Here is a 22,464-nt window from a genome sequence, read left to right as displayed (position 1 = left end):
AGAGCCCAGTAGGCTCAGGAATCTGTACACCAGTTGATTGACAGTTGAGAGGCGAGACCAAAGAGCCAAAGCTCAACCCCCGCAAGCACAATTAGGTGAATACACACTCACACTCGCTCAACTATGAGGAGAGGCGGGAGGTGTTAAACATACCAAGTCTAGAAAATAGGAGGAATAGAAGCAATCAGAGAATTAAGAAAATTGACAAAAAGGAATATTTTAAACATGCAACTTCAAGATTAAGAGGTCATTGATTCTAACTAGGGAAACAAAGCTACCAGCAAAAATATAAGAAAGTTTTAATTTTGCAAACAGAGTGGTATACAGTTGGAATACGTTAAGGAAGGTTTTGAAGACCAAAGCTATCAGTAGTTTCCAGGCATTATATGATAAAGATTACTGGGAAGATGGGACACCACGAGCATAGCTCTCATCCTGTAACTACACTTAGGTAATTAAACACACACACACACAGCGCTCGGTGTGTACATGGGGCCTCGTGGCTGAGTGGACAGCGCTCTGGTGACATAGTCCTAAGGGTCTGGGTTCGATCCCCGGCAGAGGCAGAAACAAATGGACAAAGTTTCTTTCACCCCTGATGTCCCTGTTCAGCTAGCAGTAAATAGGTAGCTGGGAGTTAGACAGCTGCTACATGCTGCTTCCTGGGAACATGTGTGTGTGTTAGTGAGAAATATATGTAGTAAGTAGATATAATAGAGGAAAAATAAATTGGCTAGAAAGGCGGGGTCCAAGAGTTAATAGCTCGATTCTGCAGATACAAATAGTAAATACACAATGATGTGATGTAGGGAGACTCTATACACAATTTCAAATTCAGATATGATAGAGCCCAATAGGTTCAGGAATCTGTACACCAGTTGATTGACAGTTGAGAGGCAGGACCAAAGAGCTGAAGCTCAACCCCTGCAAGCACAACTCGGTGAGTACACACACACACATACAAAAACAGAGCCCATACCCCAGCTTCAAATGTAGATATGACCGAGTCCAATACACTCAGAAACCTTTACACAACATTGATCGAAGGTTGAAAGGCAGGACCAGGGAGCAGTAACTCTACTCCCACAAAGAAATTTAAATGAATATTTAGGTAAATACACACACATATACAGTACATATATCACACACACACACACACATTAAATTAAGAATATGTGTGGTTCACTGACTTTCACTGGCAGGTGAATATTTCTTGTGGTCATGGCAGTTCTCCTTTTGAGTAATTTATTTAACATTTCTATTATGTATTAGAAATACGATCTTCAGTTAATTAAAAAAAGAGGATACAGCCTGGTCCGCTTTTGATGATGACCTCTAAAAAATGCTGGAAGGTCTATTTTTGCAGGGTATATTGCTAAGTTATATTATAGGTCGAGATTAAGTGATGCATTTGCGAAAACTGGCATTTTCATATAAAATTGTATGATAACTAATCTTTTAATTTATTTAGCTATTTCTTTCCTATCCATGGTAGGCAATTTAGTTTTCCATTATAGTTTCAATATTTGTATCTTGTCTATTGTAAATAAGAGAAACAAAAAATACAAAAAACACTAATGATATCTTTTCAAGCTAGTCAGTTTTTGCAGATAATTTTTATTAAACACATGATAAGAATATTCTCAAAATCTTTTGTTAAAACAACATACCACAACTTTTGCTAAAGCTGAATGCACTCTTCTTACAACTATCAAACTGAGCAGTATCATATGCTGCATTGCCGTTTAAATATATCAAAATAATTTTTGTTTTTAATTTAAAATATTATTGCTCAGTTTTAACTCTTTTTGTAGCCAATCACAGTAAATAAATTAATAAACTGCATCTCTCTGTATAAGCTTAATTATATGAATCTCCATTGGTTTAAAGTTTCAAAAAACATTTCTTGTACACATCCTTACATAGTTGTCATCTAGTGCGTCGTTTGCGTCTCGTTCCATAATTTCACCACTTTATTTTTTTAATTTTCACCACTTTCCACTCTCTCCATTTCTACCTTTTCAGAACTTTGTTCATAATTTAACGGTAGTTAAGATTTCCTTTCTCACAAAGATACTGTATGCCTGTACATTTCCCCAATATTATTTTTTTTAATTTAAATTATTTTATCAATGTTGTGTGTTCATATGATATTATGGAAATTTAAGTTAGTATCTGAATGATAAGGAAATTGTTATTGAGACATAATCAACCTAAGGTTTTATATACTGTGTGTTCTAAGTTTTATGTTAATATCTAATATTGTACAATTTATTTATGGGAAGATTTAAATCAAACTTGATTAATGCTGGTGATGGTCATGGGGCATCTTAATAAACTTTATTAGTTCTTCTTTGACTTGGTTACATGAAATTTCTGCCAAGAGATGTAATTGAAAGGGTTAATTTGTATACAGGTACTGTATTGTTAAAATGTAATTAAACATATACAGTAGATGGATATAATACAGTAGTACAGTGCAGTGTTGATGTGTAAGCTAAGGCAGCTTCATAGTAAAAGGAAACATTCAAAGATAAAAGTACAGTATACATCTCCAAACAACCCAACCCCTCACATATGAACTGAAATAAAAGTGAGAATGTTTTAGTCTATCCTGGACACTTATCAAGTTGTGATGACGTTTCGGTCCGTCCTGGAACCTTATCAAGTTGTGACAACGTTTCAGTCTGTCCCGGACCCTCATCAAGTCATGGCTTGATAAGGGGCCAGGTCCGACGGGAATGTTGTCGCTGTCATTTCATATGTGTGGATTGTGTTGTTTGTTTCAGCCACATTGTTACTTATTCTATGTACATCTCTAATATATTGTTTACTTTTGAACTGGTGTAGATATTAACCTGGGCCACGATCAAATAATTAGGAAGGTATTAATACTGCTGTGATATTATGATCAGGGAAATGATTCAATTTGGTATGCACACCCCCAACATCTTCATCCCCTCTGTAGACAAATTTAATAGAGAAAATTTAAATTATATTTCAAAGATTTCTCTATATTTAGTGGTTTCCAACTTGTGGGTTGTGATCCCCAAGGGGAATATGGGTCTTTTGAGTATTAGAAAAAAAAAGGTTGGGAATCAGAGCACTATAACAACAACTCTTTCCATGGTCTTAATAGACACAGGTAAAGTAACTAGTACATAAGTCATAGTACACATTTCTTATATATACTGTACAGTGCCTCAGCAAATCACTCTTCCATACTGAAACAATTCAGCTCAATTTAATGATCTAAGGAGAAGTGGTTGCTTTGTTAAAACAGGTGGATATAGAGACATGCCTATATCTCATCTTAAACCCTTACCTAAGATCAAAATAAATTTACATTACATTTGATATGAGTTGATATAAAAAACATTATGAAGTATGAGATGCCAAAAACCACCATTGGATTGTATAGTTTTATTAAAATGGATATTGTCTTCGGTATCTGATATAGTTGATTTGATCAGTAATGTATGAAAATGCCAGAAGATTGATAACTATTGACAGAGAGTTGAGGGCAATGTGCTACTGCTGCTACATGTCTGCTATTCATATACAGTATACACGAAAGAAATCTGATGCACAATAATATCACAAGGAAGTGATATATCTATGAGAAAGTGTTGAAGCCATATGATGGGCTCAAACCTGCATCCATGGACTCCTCAGCACACGCACTACTGACTGAACTATAATGGTTGAAATACTATACTTCTAGCCCATTTGGTCCAGTCAGTAGTGTGTATGCCTGAGGAGTTCGGGAATAGCGGTTTGATCCCATCATTAAACTTCAATATTTTATCAAATAAATCTTATCTTTATATATACAAAAACTTATTATCCATACAAACTATATCTTTGCAGAGAAAGTTATATTATCTTTGATAAACATTTTGTCAAAAACACTGTTATTATACTTTAAAGGCTGCTGACAAAGAATGCTCTGTATCTAAATTTAAGAGGTAAATACACATGGTCATAGCAGTGTATCAAACTAATGTCTTCCTTATTTTGATAGCAATCACATGTAAGCCAAACGGGCAATATTTTTTTAGCATTATTGCCAACAATCCCTGCTGCTGCCGTTGTGTGTAATGATGCACTTAAGCTGGGAATTGATGTGTTTGTATTATATATTGATTACAAGCATTTGTCTCTCTCATTCCTGTTTTCTTTTACTTTTGATTCTTAATTGTCTTTTATTGCATATTCTCTTTCTACCTACATTTGTATCCTTTCATTCATTGTATTCTGTCTTTCATTGCCATTTTCCCTATTAGTGTATGAAATAGTCAAATATATATATAAATATATATATATATATATTATATTTATCTTTTCTTAGCATTCCTAAATATGTACATAATAAACTTTTGTTGTTGTTCTAAAAGAATAAAGTCAATACAGTTGCTCTGACTTTATATTATCCTTGCACAGGGAGACCTCCTTTCCATACAGTCGTAGGTAATACAATAGTTACCATTTAGCATCTAGTATTATTTAAATATAAAAGAACCTGTTCCACTTGTTAGGTTATACACATATATCAGAAAAAGGATGAATTAAGACAAACATGGGGAACTATGTACACATGTTTGTGTGTATTTATTGTTACGTTAAGTGAGGTTATATCCAGCTGATGGTGTGCTTTACGTAGCATAAAAAAACAAGACGCTGCATAAAAAGGTTCAATGTGCATATGGGAAACAGGAGAAAGTAAAAGCCAAAATTTTAAACAAAAATTAAATTAAATAAAATAAAAGTTACTTTTAACACCTGCACTACGACTATCTCTGTACACATAAGTCAAAATCAAATAAAACTGTGAACATTACTTTCAACTCATGACCCAGACACTTACAACAACAAAGTATGAAAGTACAGTGCTACAAGATACAATACCTAACACCATAACTTATTGAACTGCCTTAGCAAGTCATCAGAAGCTAGATGTTAACCCAACAGAACATCTTAGCTCACTAAATAGACTGACTGGTTTCTGACAGACATCAATTAGCTTACCTTCCAGGAGGGAAGGTTGCATGTTCACTAAACTATTGTGTCAGTGGTTAAATAATGTATCAGCACCAGGCGCAGGAATGCCAAAAACATACGAACATAGAATGTCATGTTGCCTGTTAATATACATTTTAATATTAATTTATTTTACATATACGTACACATAAAACATTTACATAAACTCTTGAATGGGCTTATTGTTATCAATGACTGCTTGGCAGAAGCCAGTACCCGAATAATGAGAGTAATTATGTAACAGTATATAGTGTATATGTAATTCCCATTATTAGGAACAGGAAGCCTGTTATTAGGCTGATTTTTAATCTAGAAGCCTGATTACAGAAAGCCTGTAATTAGATTTATTTTAATCTGCTTTTATCATAACCTCTCCCATGATTATTATAAGGTCCTCTCATTTGTCATATAGTTCTTCCTTTGTCCATCTATGTATTGCTTGCTGGTAGACTGTAGGCATTAATGATTGTCAGTTTATCATCCTGATCACAGGTCTCTAGTACCATTAGGCCAACTTATGGGTTGAAAAGACTTCATTCTCTTATCTTTAGCTGTTCATGTACCAGCAGAGCAATGCTTCCACCTTTTCTAATTTTTCTCTCAAATCAAATAGAGTAGTAGCCAACTCATTAAAATTTTTATCTTTGACAATATGTGACATCCTATGTTGTATTACATAATTTAACTCAAGTACTGTATTTTTTTCACCACACCCCATTTATGTTAGCATACACAGTTTTCAGGACCATGTTCCCTCCTTTGTCCTTTACTATCCCTTATTGTAATGATATTTGTTGGTTTACTTTTATGTACCATTTTACAGCCTTCCTGATCCCTATTACCATGCAGGAAAAAAAATATTTCTTATTCATACCCTCATTTAATCATGTTGCTTTATCGAAATTCAGTTTTAGCTTCTGTCTCTGTCTCTCCTTTAACACATTTCATCATAATGACCCCAATTTCCCATCCACATCACTTTCTAATTTCCTAAAACTGTACTGTATTCAAACGTAATTCTTCCATCTGTTTAGCTCCACTTAAGGTAATCATAATGTGACAACTTTTTACATTTTTGTATACTGTATACCGATTTTTCTGTGTGTGATCACATATATATTGTCTTTGGTTGAAAGGCCTTGCACTAACCCCTGCAATTTGATTTATGATCTTTATTTCTTCTGCAGCTCTTTCTGTCCTAGATGTTATTTCTTTTCCTTTGCAACTAAAAATTATTAAGGACTTGCTTCTATCACGGTGTTTGATACCAGTCTAATATTTGATGCACAGAATTATAATGTCTAATTTCATAAGTCTAATTTGTTTCAAATTTCCTCTTCGATTGTGCTTGCGCAATTACTGCCTTGCTTCCTTAACTACTTATGCTAATGTTGCTTTCTTTCTGGCCACTTGTGTATGTGTTTACACATATGAATGTGTGGAGTTCGAAAGAATTTGGAAATCAATCAATCAATCAATGCCAATAGATATATATTTATTTTCTCGTTCGTTCATTCATTCATTTAGAACTGCCCGAAACGCTTTGCATAATAGTACAATACAATACAATACAATACAATTTTATTTAGGTAAGGTACATACATAAATAAATATTTACAAGGATTGTTTGACTTATAGGTATAGCTAGTACATACAATGCCTAAAGCCACTATTACGCAAAGCGTTTCGGGCATGATAAACTTAAATGACAAGCTTAATACTAATTGAGCATAATGAGTAGAATGAAAACAAGAAATGAAGACATAGATGAAAAAGCAGCACAAATATAATTATGTCGACAAACAGCGCTCTTTAAAGAAAAAAACAGACATTGGTTGACAATAGAAGGGTAAGGTAGGTTACAGGGAATTTATTAGGTATAGCTTCGCTTTTAACTTAAACTGGTTGAGAGAGGTACAGTCTTTAACATGGTTGGGAAGGTCATTCCACATTCTGGGCCCCTTGATTTGTAGAGCATTTCTAGTTTGATTAAGTCGTACTCTAGGAATATCAAAACTGTATTTATTTCTGGTGTGATGCTCATGGGTTCTGATACAACCTTCTATGAAGCTTTTGAGATCAGGATTGGCATTATAGTTTAGCGTTTTATATATGTATAATACACATGAGAGAATGTGCAGTGACTTTATGTCTAACATATTCAGAGATTTAAGTAGGGGTACCGAGTGATGTCTGGGGCCAGAATTGGATATTGTCCTAATAGCAGCTTTGTGTTGAGTAATTAGAGGACGTAAGTGATTTTGGGTAGTAGAGCCCCAAGCACAAATACCATAGTTGAGATATGGATAGATAAGGGAGTAATAGAGAGTCACCAGGGCAGGGCGTGGTACATAATATCTGATCTTAGAAAGAATGCCCACAGTTTTTGAAACTTTTTTTGATATGTTTAGAATGTGTCCCTGGAAATTAAGCTTGTGGTCAATGAGAATGCCAAGGAATTTGCCATCTAATTTGTTACAAATTTGGGTATTGTTTATTTTGAGATTTATTTGATTAGAGGATTTATTGCCAAACAGAATATAAAAGGTTTTGTCAGTGTTAAGGGTGAGTTTGTTGGCAGTTAGCCACAGATGGACTTTATTTAGCTCAGTATTTACTGTGGCATTTAGAGCAAGGGGATCAGGACTGGAGTAAATGAAGGTTGTGTCGTCGGCAAATAGAATTGGTTTGAGGTGTTGGGAGGCATTTGGAAGGTCATTAATGTAGATGAGAAAGAGGAGAGGGCCAAGTATGCTGCCCTGGGGAACACCAATGTTGATGGGTAGGGTGGGAGAAATTGTATTATTCACAGAAACATATTGGAGCCTGTCAGTAAGGTAGGATTTGAGGTATTGTAGGGAGTGTCCTCTGACTCCATAATGATGTAATTTAAGAAGAAGGTTTTGGTGGTTGACAGTGTCAAAAGCTTTACGCAGGTCCACAAACAACCCAACAGAGAACTCATTTTTATCAAGAGCTGTATGAATCGAGTTAAGCATACTAATAAGTGCATCGTTAGTGCTTTTTTTGGGTCTGAAGCCATATTGGCAAGGGCTAAGTATATTGAGTTTGGCTAGATATGAGTAAAGCTGCTTATAGATTAGTTTTTCAAAAATTTTTGACAAGTTTGGCAGGATAGATATAGGTCTGTAGTTGTTAACATCTGTGAGATTACCACATTTGTGGACAGGCGTTACTCTCGCTTTTTTTAGAATATCTGGGAAGGTTTGGAGTTCAAGTGACTTGTTGAAGAGCAAAGCAATAGCAGGGGCTAAAGATCTGGAGGCTTTTTTGTAAATTAAAGTTGGTATCTCCTCAAGGGCACCAGACTTGGTTTTAAGGGAAAGGATTATCTCATTGACGTCAGTGGAATTAATAGGCTTTAGGTACAGAGACTGTGGATAGTTACCTGAAAGATAGTCATTAATGTCTGTACTGGAAGATGGAATATCATTTGCAAGGGATGAACCAATGGAAGAGAAGAACCTATTGAACTCAGTAGCAGAATCAGAGGCTGAAAGCTGACCATCGTTATTAGACAGGAGAGTCGGTTTGTTATTTAAAGACTTCTTTGATCCCAATATTTGAGAAATTGTTCTCCAAGTTTGTTTAATGTTGCTCTTTATTTGGGTAAATTTATCTTCGTAGTATTTAGTTTTGGCTCGTCTAATTATCTTAGACAGCAATAATGAGTAATTCTTTGAGAATTCTTTGGAGACAATTCCTAACCTATACTTCTTCTCAAGGTCATAGTGGCTTTAGGCATTGTATGTACTAGCTCTATCTATAAATCCATCAAGTTTTGTATTTCACCTTGTATGTATGTACTTTACCTGAATAAATATTTGTATTTGTATTTGTATTCATTTCGCCACAAGATCAACTTGGGGAACGAATGCGACCGATAATCGGCGTGAAAGAAGTGGCTGATCCTAGACGACACGCAAGCCACGGTGCGGTGCTCACGCTATTTGGGATTCTTCAGAAACCATTAAGACAGGGAAGGTAAGTGTGATGTGGGGGCTGGGGGGGAGGGAGGAGCTGCACCATGAAGGTCATTCTGTTAGGAAGGTGGTTGTTCTGTTGCTGTGGTGGTTGTGTTCTGTTGCTGTCGTGGTGGTGGTTGTGTTCTGTTGTTGTGATGGTTGTGTTCTGTTGCTGTGGTGGTTGTTGTGTTATGTTGCTGTGATGGTGGTGGTTGTATTCTGTTGCTGTGGTAGTTGGTCTACTCTTCTTCTGTGGTGGTGTTTGTGTTCTGTTGCTGTGGTGGTTGTTGTGTTATGTTGTTGTGATGGTGGTGGTTGTATTCTGTTGCTGTGGTAGTTGTTCTACTCTTCTTCTGTGGTGGTGTTTGTGTTCTGTTGCTGTGGTGGTTGTACCCTGCTGCTTTGACCAAGCAACGCTCCCAGTTAGACTCGGGGGTATAGGTATTCGCAAGGCGACACAGTTAGCAGTGGGTGTAAGGGGTCCGTCTAATTACCACAAGCTACACAAGCTTCACAAGCTTCACAAAGCTTCCTGGCAATACGTTAGTAATGAATAAATATGATATGTTAGATTAGGCTGACCTAACCTAACCTAACCTATCCTAACCTATTCTAACCTAACTTAACCAAACCTTACCTAACCAAACCAAACCAAACCTAACCTAACCTAACCTAACCGACGCTTGGATCGTCGACTTGATTTGGCGTCACCAGCTTTTTATTTTCGCCTAATTTCTTTATAAAAATATACTTTTTCAGATTAAAATTATGTTTTTTCGTGTTGTACATTCAGCACCAACATTATAATGAGTAAATATATCATATTTATTCATTACTAACGTATTGCCAGGAAGCTTTCTGAAGCTTGTGTAGCTTGTGGTAATTAGACGGACCGGTCACAAGTGCGTACCTGCCATCTTGGTGGCCAGGGTTCAAGTCCCCTGGTGGGTGTTGTGTGTCTAAAAGTTTCTATACTTTCTGACTTGCGTGTTTAGGCAAGTGTGTGCATATAATTTGATTAGTATTATAAAGTATTAAATTCAAATGTGTGTAAGTGCTAGGCTAGCCACACTATTTTGACAAAAATTAGCCAGTGGGATTAAAATGTTGAGCACTTAGTTGTCAGAAAAAAATATTATTCGTGATTGACACTACATAATTATTCTCTGGAATTTCGATTCCTTTCATAAGGGAAAAGGATGTCATTCTCAGATACTGTTTTAGATACACAAGGACATTCGGCTGTTTATTTAGAGAAGAAATCCTCGTATAGAAACATTTGAGTCATTCGTGGAACTCTTCGCTCTGGCGACGAAAAACTATAAGGCCCTTTATTCTTAGGAACAACACTAATATTTTATGAATACTGTATCACGGATGATATCCGGGAGGTGGGCGTGGGTGCTGGACTCCACTTCCTGCCCTCCTCTCACTCACACTGGACCTCTGGTGACTAACACACATTTCTCTCTCTCTCTCTCTCTCTCTCTCTCTCTCTCTCTCTCTCTCTCTCTCTCTCTCTCTCTCTCTCTCTCTCTCTCTCTCTCTCTCTCTCTCTCTCTCTCTCTCTCTCTCACATCTAATTAAATTATTATTTTCCTATTTCACGTTGGTTCTTGCATTTTGAGGTCATTTTTTACTCTGTAAAAGTCTAAAGTTACTTTCATGTCTCCCCAAATTCATAGTTAGATCGTATAATAATTTAATAATTCAAATTAAACAAAATCAATGGAGTTTGAACCAAGCGGAATAATTGTCAGTTCCGGACCAACTGACCGGTTGCAGGACCAACCGGTTTGTGGTGGGTATGTGGGCCTGCGGGCCGCTCCAAGCTACAGCCTAGTGCGGTCCGTCTAATTACCAAAAACTACCACATACTACACACGCTTCAGAAAACTTCCTGGCAATACGTTAGTAATGAATAAATATGATATATTTACTCATTATAATGTTGGTGCTGAATGTACAACACGAAAAAACATAATTTTAATCTGAAAAAGTATCTTTTTATAAAGAAATTAGACGAAAATAAAAAGCTGGTGACGCCAAATCAAGTCGACGATCCAAGCTTCGGTTAGGTTAGGTTAGGTTTGGTTAAGTTAGGTTAGGTTAGGTTAGGATAGGTTAGGATAGGTTAGGTCAGCCTAACTTAATATATCATATTTATTCATTACTAACGTATTGCCAGGAAGTTTTCTGAAGCGTGTGTAGTATGTGGTAGTTTTTGGTAATTAGACGGACCCGCCTAGTGGACCAAACTCTCACAAGTCAAGCCTGGCCTCGGGCCGGGCTTGGGGAGTAGAAGAACTCCCAGAACCCCATAACCAGGTAGTCCAACAATGATCGGTTATCTGAACCGGACAACCTAACAGCTGGTTGTATCCGGATATGTGGAAGTACCAACACAATATTTCAATGAAATATCAGTCATTGACCTCCGGTGTTGATGGTGGCGCCATCGTGTGATGAACACCGTTATTTATATGATAGAGAAGGTCCGCTTGTTTTTTTCTGTATGAGGTTTGAGGCCAGACGCTTGTGGCTAGTCTCTCCCAACTTTACAAAGTGAATGATCTGGGGTAAGGGATAGACATAAGCTAGTCGAAGTCGGTCTTGTTGGACCCATTAAAATGGGATCGGACCCTGTAATGTCCCCCTTTCCCCCCACACACACATAATCGGTGAAAGGTGGGTGGCCGAGTCCATACATTGTGTTACATTTTCTGAGACTGATAGATGTATGATTTTAAACTTTCCACCACTCCTCCCCCTCCCCCTCCCCCCACCATTAGGTAAGTGCGGGATGCATGACTAGTAAATTAACTATTTGTAACTTGTTCACGATAAATGTTCAATGTAGAGATTATTGTGGTCCAGTTCTTGAACCAGTTGCCCTAAAAAAATCAACCCATCCTCCTGTTTTCGTAGTACTTATAGTAACGATGAGGACCATAGTATATATACCAAAGTACAACGAAATTAGAAAGTAGAAATCAACGCTGTTGAGTTGGACAAACCGGAAAACTATTTTTTACTTATGTTGCAAAGACAAACTAAACTAACCTAACCTAACCTTCCTAGGTTAGGAAGCTTCATGTATACACTATACATGAAGCCTAATATAGTACACATGTGTGCTATACTAGGCATAGAGAAATATTTAAGTTAGTTTTTAGCTTCATTTTTTCCGACTATAAAGTGAATAGTACAAAGCTCTACTAATTGCTTAGAAAGACAATTTTTGTACTCTGGTGTACATAGTTACGAAAACTACTATCTAATCAGGAGAATGGATTGACAAAAGATTATTGATTTATATACATAAAGCTGTGTAACTAGGCTATCAAGATTGTAGCAGGATGGGTATAGGGTGATGAATATCAAATGCATTTGGGCACCGTTGAACGGAATTCAAGTGAACTCTGCCTTATGGCTTCCTCGTTGGACTCTAGCAAGATTGTGTTGACAACTTATTAGCCAAAAATGCTACTATTTAGAGCGACTATTTGTTGAACGTTCTTAAATGGACTGTTGCACCGCAAAAAAACACGAGAAACAGTCAGCAATCAAACTTAAACTTTCCTAGGCTACATATATGTGCTAAATTTTGCCTAAGATAATTAGGTCTGTACTACAGAACTACAGGACTAGCAACAGTAGTAATATAAGGTACAGTAGAAGTACAAGCTACTCTAACACTATTAACACAAGCTACAATAGTAGAACAAGTTACAATAGTAGAATAAGCTACAATAGTAGAACTACAATAGTACAAGCTACAATAGTACAATAAGCTACAATAGTACAAGCTACATAAGCAATACCTTACCTTGCAATGATTTCGGGGCTCAAAGTCCCCGCGGTCCGGTCCCCGACCTCCTCCTGCTACTACCAACATTGCTGAAGCAAACCCCCGCACCCCTCCACCTCCCCCAGCAACAGGTTCCACCAGTATGCGTGCATGACGCATTCATATTACCAGGAACCACTCGACGGTGTGTCGGAGGGAGGCGGAGGAGCGCCCGGCGACCCCTGGAATATAACCCACCCGGCCCCGGCCCCTTCCGCCAGTGCTGCTCGGGACGCTCCAGGTGAGTGACTCTTTCTCGGCGTCTGTTAGCATCACTGTTGTTTTTCGGGCTCGCCATAGCCTGTGCTACATGGACACTTCGTTCTGAGTAGCTTGATGGGGTTCTCCGCTTGGCTGTTGCTTGGAGCGGCCCGCAGGCCCACATATCCACTATAGCCCGGTTGGTCCGGCACTCCTTGGAGGAAAGAATCTAGTTTGATCTTGAAGATGATCTTCCTGTGAGTGGTAGTTTATGGGATACGTCGTACTCATCATCCTGTGAGCGGTAGTTTATGGGTATCTCGTACTCATCATTCTGTGAGTGGTAGTTTATGGGGTTTCTCGTACTCATCATCCTGTGAGTGGTAGTTTATGGGGTACCTCGTATTCATCATCCTGTGAGTGGTAGTTTATGGGGTACCTCGTACTCATCATCCCGTGATTGGTAGTTTATGTGGTACCTCGTACTCATCTTCCTGTGAGCGGTAGTTTATGGGGTACCTCGTACTCGTCTTCCTGTGAGCGGTAGTTTATGGGGTACCTCGTACTCATCTTCCTGTGAGCGGTAGTTTATGGGGTACCTCGTACTCATCTTCCTGTGAGCGGTAGTTTATGGGGTACCTCGTACTCGTCTTCCTGTGAGCGGTAGTTTATGGGGTACCTCGTACTCATCTTCCTGTGAGCGGTAGTTTATGGGGTACCTCGTACTCATCTTCCTGTGAGCGGTAGTTTATGGGGTACCTCGTACTCATCTTCCTGTGAGCGGTAGTTTATGGGGTACCTCGTACTCGTCTTCCTGTGAGCGGTAGTTTATGGGGTACCTCGTACTCATCTTCCTGTGAGCGGTAGTTTATGGGGTACCTCGTACTCATCTTCCTGTGAGCGGTAGTTTATGGGGTACCTCGTACTCATCATCCTGTGAGCGGTAGTTTATTGTGCCCTTCATATTCATCCTCTGAGCAGTAGCGCAAAATGGCTTACAGAAAACATAAATGATCTCTATCAGACCACAGCTATATTATACATCCCATTCACTAGACTTGCGTGTAGACGCTCCCCCACACACACGCACACGCAACTCTCTCACGATTCGCGTGCATAAATATATATTTGGCGGTCACGAAGTGTCGTCTATTTAATGCTGTGTGGTGTGTGGCGTGTGGCTCAGAGGTTACAGTGTCACAAAATGAGTTCGCGTTCAGAACCCCGACTATATTTAAAATTAAGCTGAGACATGTATATTTGTAGTGAACTAGTCACCGTTAATGTTAATTTGCATATCATGCATCCCCACAGCCACCCAACGTGCGGAGGTGGAGAAAGTTTGACCGGCGCACCCACTACCCACCCAGCCCGTCCTCCTAAGGTCAAGAAATTGTCGTACTAAAGTGCCCTAATCCTTTACATGCCTGAGGACCCAAAACAAAATACCGGGACAGTGGCTTGCGAAATTGAATATTTCGCGGTCAATTATGTACCATTTTCCAGTACGTCAATTATATACGCGGTCGAAGATATAGCATTTTGTTGTACGACGATTTTTGGCCTTAGAGTATACGTCAAAATGCGGTGTTCTATTGGGAGGACGGATTGGTGAGACGCGCGCACACATCCCCAGGATGCAGGCTACCGCAGCTAACTTCCTGGTCCCAATTTATTGCTAGGTGAAAAGATGTATCAAGAAGAGGAAACTATGTAATTGTTTCCGTCTCGGCCAAGAATCGAACCCGGGCCCCTGGACTGAATCGTGGACGCTGACCACCACTCGGCCGCAATACCCTGTGTGTGTGTGTGTGTGTGTGTGTGTGTGTGTGTGTGTGTGTGTGTGTGTGTGTGTGTATGTGTGTGTGTGTGTGTGTGTGTGTGTGTGTGTGTGTGTTATATTTACAATTCACATCAGCTGATGTCGACCCGGCATTCCTTAGGGCCTAGTTTCTCTGGTGACTTAGTTCATTGTGACGCCTGCACCCATCCTGTGAGCGGTGGTGGACTGAATACAAAAGTGCAGTACAGCCACCGTATCCGCATAGCTAAATAATTGACATCATTGATGAAACAGGTACAGTGTGTTAGTATATACATAAATAGTTTACAGTCAGGCGTAGCTAGCTTACTAGAGCCTCATACCATTATGCAACCATCCAGCGGATTACAGCTAGAATACAGTGGTATATAACGGGTTTAAACGCCTGCCATTTCTTGAGCATTTATGGTAGTTTTATCTGAATTCATGTATATGCATTCATTCGGTTACATAGTGCCTCCTCTGCGGAGCAGGTTCAACGGAACAAAGTAAGCCTCCAATAAGTTCAGTAGAACTTCGGTTTCAACTCCTTTTTTACCATGTCGTAGCTCAGTCGATTAAGGCAGCGTCTGGGATGCTCTCGGACACAGGTTCGAATCCTCGTCACGGCCCTTGTGGATTTGTTCAGGTTCAACGGGTCGCTCTTACCCACACGGGAACAACGCCCGCTACTGCCCCGAATGCAAATATACCAGGATGCGGGGGCAAACGGGAGTCCCTCTAATATGAATACGTGAATACTTTTGCTGATAAAATTTGCATTAGTTCAGAGCTACATCAGCAGGTGAGGAGGAGAGTATAGCGGGCTACATCTCTTAGGTGTGTATACACTGAGAGTTTACTTGAGTTGTTGACTCTCTTCAGGGCAAGTTTACTTCCTGAGTGGTCAGTAAACTGTTGTGGTGGCCTTAATAACCTTGTAGAGATTGATAGGCTTTTAAGTCCAACAGCAAATCCAGACGGTATTGTCAAACTCCCAGAGGAATTTTTTAAGTCTGCTGATCTTACAGGATTACCCGTAGATATTTGCCTCTTCCTGCATAGTTCTAGATGGAATAGCTAGGACAACATTCACATTGTTTCAGATTCAAATTTCCTGATGTTCTCACTGTATCTTGGCCCTCGGGTGGTTCAAAGGAAGTCCAAGGGTGGTAATCAATGCCCTGTTTAAGATCAAAATGCTTTGGCTAACTCGCCATTTATATCACACGACCGCGACTTGGGACCAGTTTTAGCAAAAATCCTTTAGTTTAGTTGTGACCACATGACCAGTTGGTCAAGTTACTGGCACAGGTAATACGAGGCTTCACCATCAGGTCTCGCGTTGATAGTTTGGTCGTGATCGCCAATACATACCTTCAGGCTTCGGTATATTGATTAGAATATATAAACATAAAGCCTCAAGAATATATAAACATAAAGGTAAAGCTTGTTTTGCTGCGTATATACTTTACTGTTGAGTTTATGTAAATCTAAACACTGAAGTTACAGTATAATGGCAGGTTAGAAATTAAGGTAAACTGTGGCTCTAATTTTCCTGAAAATTAGCTTTAAATATTATATTTAAAACTAATTAACTAATCTTTTAGTATGAGATAATAACCCCCTTCAGTCACCGCGTCTGTTCCTCCCACCCCCTCCCCACTATTGTGACTCACACGGCCCACTCACCCACTCCATCCTCTCTGTACCAGGTACATCATCCCGCTATTTACCGCACGCACACGACCATGACGCAGATGTGGGCGGCGCTGGTGGCGGTGGCAGGACTCTGGACCCTGGTCACTGCCCACAAGATAGAGCTTGGACGGTGTAAGTCACTACCGGAGGTCCGGAACTTCGACCCAGATAAGGTGAGGACCATTATCACCAACTTAGGTTTGCTACGGCTACTGCAGGTAGATATTTCTTATGTTAATCGTTTGCTTCTTACCCACGAGTGGAGCCATAACAAAGGTACGCATGTCTGTTGCAGTTCGCAGGTGTGTGGTACGTGGTGGAGTCGATGCTGGCCAGCAGCTCGTGCATGGTGCTGGTGTTCAACCGTACGGAGAACGGGTTCACGGTGCAGGACTCCAGGGAGCTCCTCATCGCAAAGACCATCGGGTTAGATCATGTCTGGAGAAGCACTGGCACCGTAGCTGTCTCTAGTAACCACTCTGCTAAGATGACGATGGATATGCCTTGGAGTGAGTATGGAGGATTGTTCTGTGTTTATAGTGGAAATGGAGTGGTTTGTGTTTACAATGGAAATGCAGTGGTCTGTGTTTGCTTGTCTTTGGGGTAGAGTGGTCTGTCCTATCATGGGAGTGGTCTGTTTACTCTGGGAGTGGAGTGGTCTGTTTACTCTGGGAGTGGAGTGGTCTGTTTACTCTGGGAGTGGAGTGGTCTGTGTTAGCTTTTGGAGTGGAGTGGTTGGTATACCATGGGAGTGGTATAGTCTGTCTTTATCATGACGGTGGTCTGTGTTTCTCATGCAACTGGAATGAGTGTGGGAGAAGATGTAGTGGCCTGTTTACCATGGGAGTGAAGTGTCAGTGGTGAGCATGGAGTATGGAAAAGAATGAAGTGGTTATGGAGTGGGTCTGGATTATTTAATGCCTGTGGTGAGAGAGTGCATATGGTGTCATGGCTGTGAGAATCATTACTGGAAAATATAAGCAAAACATATCGACAGTTTCAGAGAACCCAGCTACCAGATTGAACCCTATTCTCTCTAATTGTGATAATCTCTGTTGCTTCTTTAAGAACTGAAAAGCCACACGCCCGGACCTTCTTTTTGGGGTTTACTTGGGTGGTAATAATAGGTCCAGAGTGAAGGAAGATGGAGAGAGAGAGAGAGAGAGAGAGAGAGAGAGAGAGAGAGAGAGAGAGAGAGAGAGAGAGAGGATAATGGTGTTTTGTACTTGTCAGAAAGTGACTTTTTCATATATTTACAGTAATTATTTTCTTAGTAACAAATGCACGTTCTTATATCAAGCAGAGCTCAGGTTCTGTTTTCTACCAGTGTAAGTCTTAATATTTGGCTGTGCATGACTTAGAAGTCTAGCCGTGCATATCGTGGCATGTGGTCCATATCCTGTACTGCCGTTCACAACTCATATCTTTACTATTCCTTCCCACCAGCTCCAAGATTCCTCACCACCTACCTGACGGTGGTGGACACTGACTACACTCAGTTCGCTGTCCTCTACGAGTGTACCACCATGCTCCTCGTCCGACGCTACACTGTCCGCATCTTGGGTCGCCAACCTACACTGGACGATGCTCTTATTGATCAGGTAGGTTTACTCAACTGTGCTTGCGGGGTTGAGCTCTGGCTTACTGGTCCCGCCTCTCGACTATCATCAACTGATGTACAGATTCCTGAGCCTACTGGGCTCTATCATATCTACATTTGAAACTGTGTATGGAGTTTGTGTGTGTACTCACCTAATTGTGAGTACAATTAGGTGAGTGCACACACACACACACACACCATCTGTACATCAGTTGATTGACAGTTGAGAGACGGGACCAAAGAGCCGAAGCTCACTGGTGTGTGTGTGTGTGTGTGTGTGTGTGTGTACTCACCTTGAGAGTCCGCAAAAGAGAATTTACCTACTTTTTTCAGGCACCTTTATTTTCTGAAGTTGAATTTATACCATTTTGTTAGGTTAGGTTACTCAGTGCCACGTTCAGAACCAGTTAGATTACTCAGTGCTACGTACAGAGAACCTACTGAACTGAACGCATCATATTTTACACATTGGCAGTAACAGGATTATGATTTTAGTTGCATTGAAATCTCTTAAGATAGACTGCACCTGGAGTGACACGTGACATTATAGCTGCATTTTAGAGTGTGCACGGTGAACTCTGGTTGACACTACAATTGTTATGTTTATGCTTAGTTATTACAGAAAACAATGAGAGCGTCTAATGACGAATTCCCTTTCAATGGTCAATGATAATTTCCTTCAGAAACGCTATTTAAAGTTACGGTCTCGTCATGAAAATGTGACATTTGTGTTAGGCTTTTGATTAGATTTATTTGTGTTTGTCACTTTGTTACTGTTATTAATTATCTGTGACTGCTAAGCTGTTTGAGATTACACCCTTAAGGGTCATCATTGTGACCTGGCTAAAGCCACCCATTCGAAAAAATCTCACCAGGTTTATATATAATTATACAAGATATTTTTTTAAACTAAATAAAAATTACTATCTCCCAAAAACTCAAATGAAATAAGAACGTTAGTCCCAGGAATTTATGAGGAGTCATGCTTCCCCATAACACTGACCATTCAGCTTACTAGCCGTCATCATGTTATAAATGAGAAGTACTTTACACACGAATATAACTTATTAGGTTTGCTATATATATATATATATATATATATATATATATATATATATATATATATATATATATATATATCTGATTAGGTTTGCTATATATATAATAGCAAACCTAATCAGTTATATTCATGTGTAAAGTACTTCTCATTTATAACATGATGACGGCTAGTAAGCTGAATGGTCAGTGTTATGGGGAAGCATGACTCCTCATAAATTCCTGGGACTAATGTTCTTTTTTCGCAACCCATCCTCGACTCAAGTCCATTACATCCAGCGGTCAACCCCACAGACGCATTCAAAAATGTTTACATGCTGTTCATTCAAAATGGGATTTTTGTCAAATATAAATTAATATTATAATATCATATTGTGCATATATAAGCATAGGTTAGGTTAGGTGTTTAGGTTCTGGTGGCAATTATTTGTATTTGTAGTACGTGGGCGAAGCATTTATAACGTTGTGGTTCGAACAGAATTCGTCAGTGAAGCATTTGTTGCGGAAGTGTTCGAACGAAATCAGTTGTGAGTCGTGTGTAAACCGTTTTTCATTCATAAACAGCTGGGGTTTGGCGGGTGCATGGAATCACTTTTTGGTCTTTGGAGGACGGGCTGGACTTACAACTAACGACGCTCGAGCTTCATTCAGTGTTTCACTTCCCCTGTTCGAAGCATGCTTCATAAAATGAAGCCGAACTTAACTTGGGTCTGTGCTAAACAGACAAACAAAATATATAAGAATATTAATGTGTATTTTATATATTTCATTATACCATTTACGAAATATTACAAATATTCCTTCGTGAACGGCCGCTGCATGGAATGATTTTTTCCTTTTTAGATGGCTAAGATATTACAAACTTCCGATTAATTATTACCCTTGTATTATTTATTTAGTTTTGGAAAAATATTTAAATATAGAAATATCACCATTTTGCTTTTAACTGAAAGGAACTTATAAAACTGACTGAAACTCTCCGAACACAGAAATAATTGGAACATTTAAGTGATCTTGCCAATCGAATTATTGTTGCCATGTTAACCTTGTTTTCTCTGTGTTTACAGTGGAAGGCAAAGTTGAAGGAGATGGAAATTAACCCCAGTTCTTTCAACAAAATTAACCATAACAACTGCAATAGGAAAGGTCAGGCCGATTTCGACATCAACGTCAGTGACAGCACCATTGGATTCAGCGAGTCTAACAACGGTACATTTGGAGACAGCGAACTGGACTATAGCGCCTTTGGAGGGAGCGGAGCTGAGAACATTACCAGCGATGTCACTGAGGCCAACAACGAGCTGGACAATGAGATTTAGAAACATGGTCTTGGTTCCGTAGTGGCAGTTGGAAGGTGTTTAGTGCTAGCCTCATCACCCACTCCTGGATCACGATACATTGGTGGTAGGTGTGATATTTCTCTCCATAAGCTAGGTTATAGTATCATATGGTGTGGAATTTGTGAATAGGCTGTTATGGGCATTATTCCTATAAATAAAATTAGGAACTGGTGTGTTTTAACACATTATTATACATCCTTGTCAGTTTTTTTTATCACAAAGATTTGTGCTGCATATAATCTTGTTGTTGCTGTTACTGTTCGTATGTTGTTGCTTTGCATACTGTTGCTGTTACTGTTATTACTGTTGTTGGTGATGTTACTGTTACTGCCGCGTTTATAGTTCCCGTTGTTGGGGAAATTTCCTTCCGATAAATTTGTCATCTTTCCTCATTTATAGCGGCTTTGTCTGCATTTATTAAACAGTTTATGAACTCGTAAGCGCTACGAGGTTATTTGTAACAATAATAACCTTGGAATGTGAAGTTTCTAAGCTCGTAAACTGTTTAAACATAACCGCCAGGATTGAGGGAAGATATACCGGTTTCGTAAGGGGTTGTGCGAATGGTTGATAAATCTTGGACTTTGGCTTATCGAGGTTTCTCTAGACAAGAGGTATTCTACCTTTCCCCTCCCCGTAACCTTGACTAGTGTCAACTTGGTACTGTATCTATGTAGTGATGACTAAACAAATATGCAGAACAACATTCAGCTGTAAATAGCTTCAATAAATGGATAACTGCATAAGCATTTAAGTCTGTTTACATATAAGCAAACAGCAGTTGAAAAGAAAGTTATTGAACAATTTCACATTCTTGGCGTGCGGTCGAGTATTAAGTGCAAGACATATACTGGATTTTAGATATATCAAAAACATTTACCGCTCCAATCTGTGAAACAAACAGCAGCCTGTTAGACCAAGCTCCTGGCCCCTGGCCTTCCGTGGGGAGTAGAACAACTCTCAGAACCCCATCACACAGGTACCGAGTGATAGAGTATGTGTAGCACCTGGATTTTCTATAAATGCATTTCCTAAATAGCGGACGGGTAGGTTTATCGAGGCCCCCCCATAGGCCAAATTCTGATGACCTTCTCCACGATATGTAACAGCTGAGTAACGTCCAGGTATCTCTAGTTGTTGACAAGTGAACAGAGACATCAGGTGTAAAGAAACGTTATCCAGATGCGTCTGTTTTGATTTGGGCCTAACGCCTATCAATTTATGGAAGGCTATTAATAAGTCAACAGCAATAGCTTACTGACCAACTAGCAAGAATACTTTAGGTGTGAACTAGGCTGGCCACTGAATTTAGTCCAGGAATAAAGTAAATATAAATATTTAGTGTATATATATACACCGAGAAGCAGGTTACACCACTGGTGCAGTCATCTGGAGGATAAACCCTTCGTGTAAACTGCACCTACTATCAAGAAGAAGAAACTACTTGGTATATATACATCCCTGTTTGTTCTGCAAAGTTAAATTGGATTCCTGTGAAGATGATTACTGTGCCAAGGGCCTGGTTGTAGTTATGAATCTTTTATAATACTACTAAGCTAACTGTACTGATTGATATGTTTTTATCAAACATACAATTGATGTTTTTATATATTACAAATTTGAGGTATATATATATGCTTTTTAAATGAAACTTACGAAGCCATAAAGTGTTTGCAACTATACTTCTGTAGCAACTTTTTCATGATGGAGTAGTTTACTATAAAATAATTACGTTTTCTTTCTTAACAAAGAAAATGGCTAAATCGTAAGGGGTAAACTTGCACATAATCCAAATATTCCAGTGCAGATAATAAATTACAATAACGTACGGGGAAAATTAGACACCCAATTCAAATCTAAAAAATAAAATAATTGACGTCCTGGACCAT

General features: G+C 39.1%; 1 protein-coding gene across 2 annotated transcripts; it reads left to right on the top strand.

Annotated features, from left to right (window-relative positions):
- Nucleotides 1-9,021: 9,021 nt before the first annotated feature.
- Nucleotides 9,022-20,746, top strand: LOC123768459 (apolipoprotein D). Of its 2 annotated transcripts, XM_045759011.2 has the most exons (6): nucleotides 9,028-9,045; nucleotides 13,009-13,117; nucleotides 16,594-16,752; nucleotides 16,875-17,088; nucleotides 18,026-18,180; nucleotides 20,303-20,746. In XM_045759011.2, the coding sequence occupies exons 3-6, from the start codon at nucleotides 16,630-16,632 to the stop codon at nucleotides 20,552-20,554; spliced, it is 744 nt and encodes a 247-aa protein (XP_045614967.2). In that variant the 5' UTR covers nucleotides 9,028-9,045; nucleotides 13,009-13,117; nucleotides 16,594-16,629; the 3' UTR covers nucleotides 20,555-20,746. The 2 variants fall into 2 exon arrangements, with proteins under 2 accessions (XP_045614968.2, XP_045614967.2); XM_045759012.2 differs by lacking the exon at nucleotides 13,009-13,117 and having other exon boundaries at nucleotides 9,022-9,045.
- Nucleotides 20,747-22,464: the final 1,718 nt, after the last annotated feature.

The sequence above is a fragment of the Procambarus clarkii genome, chromosome 35 (genome assembly GCF_040958095.1).
Source record: "Procambarus clarkii isolate CNS0578487 chromosome 35, FALCON_Pclarkii_2.0, whole genome shotgun sequence".
In the NCBI taxonomy this organism is placed as follows: Eukaryota; Metazoa; Arthropoda; class Malacostraca; order Decapoda; family Cambaridae; genus Procambarus; species Procambarus clarkii.
The sequence above is the reverse complement of the archived record's forward strand: the minus strand, read 5'-3'. Positions and strand labels throughout refer to the sequence as shown.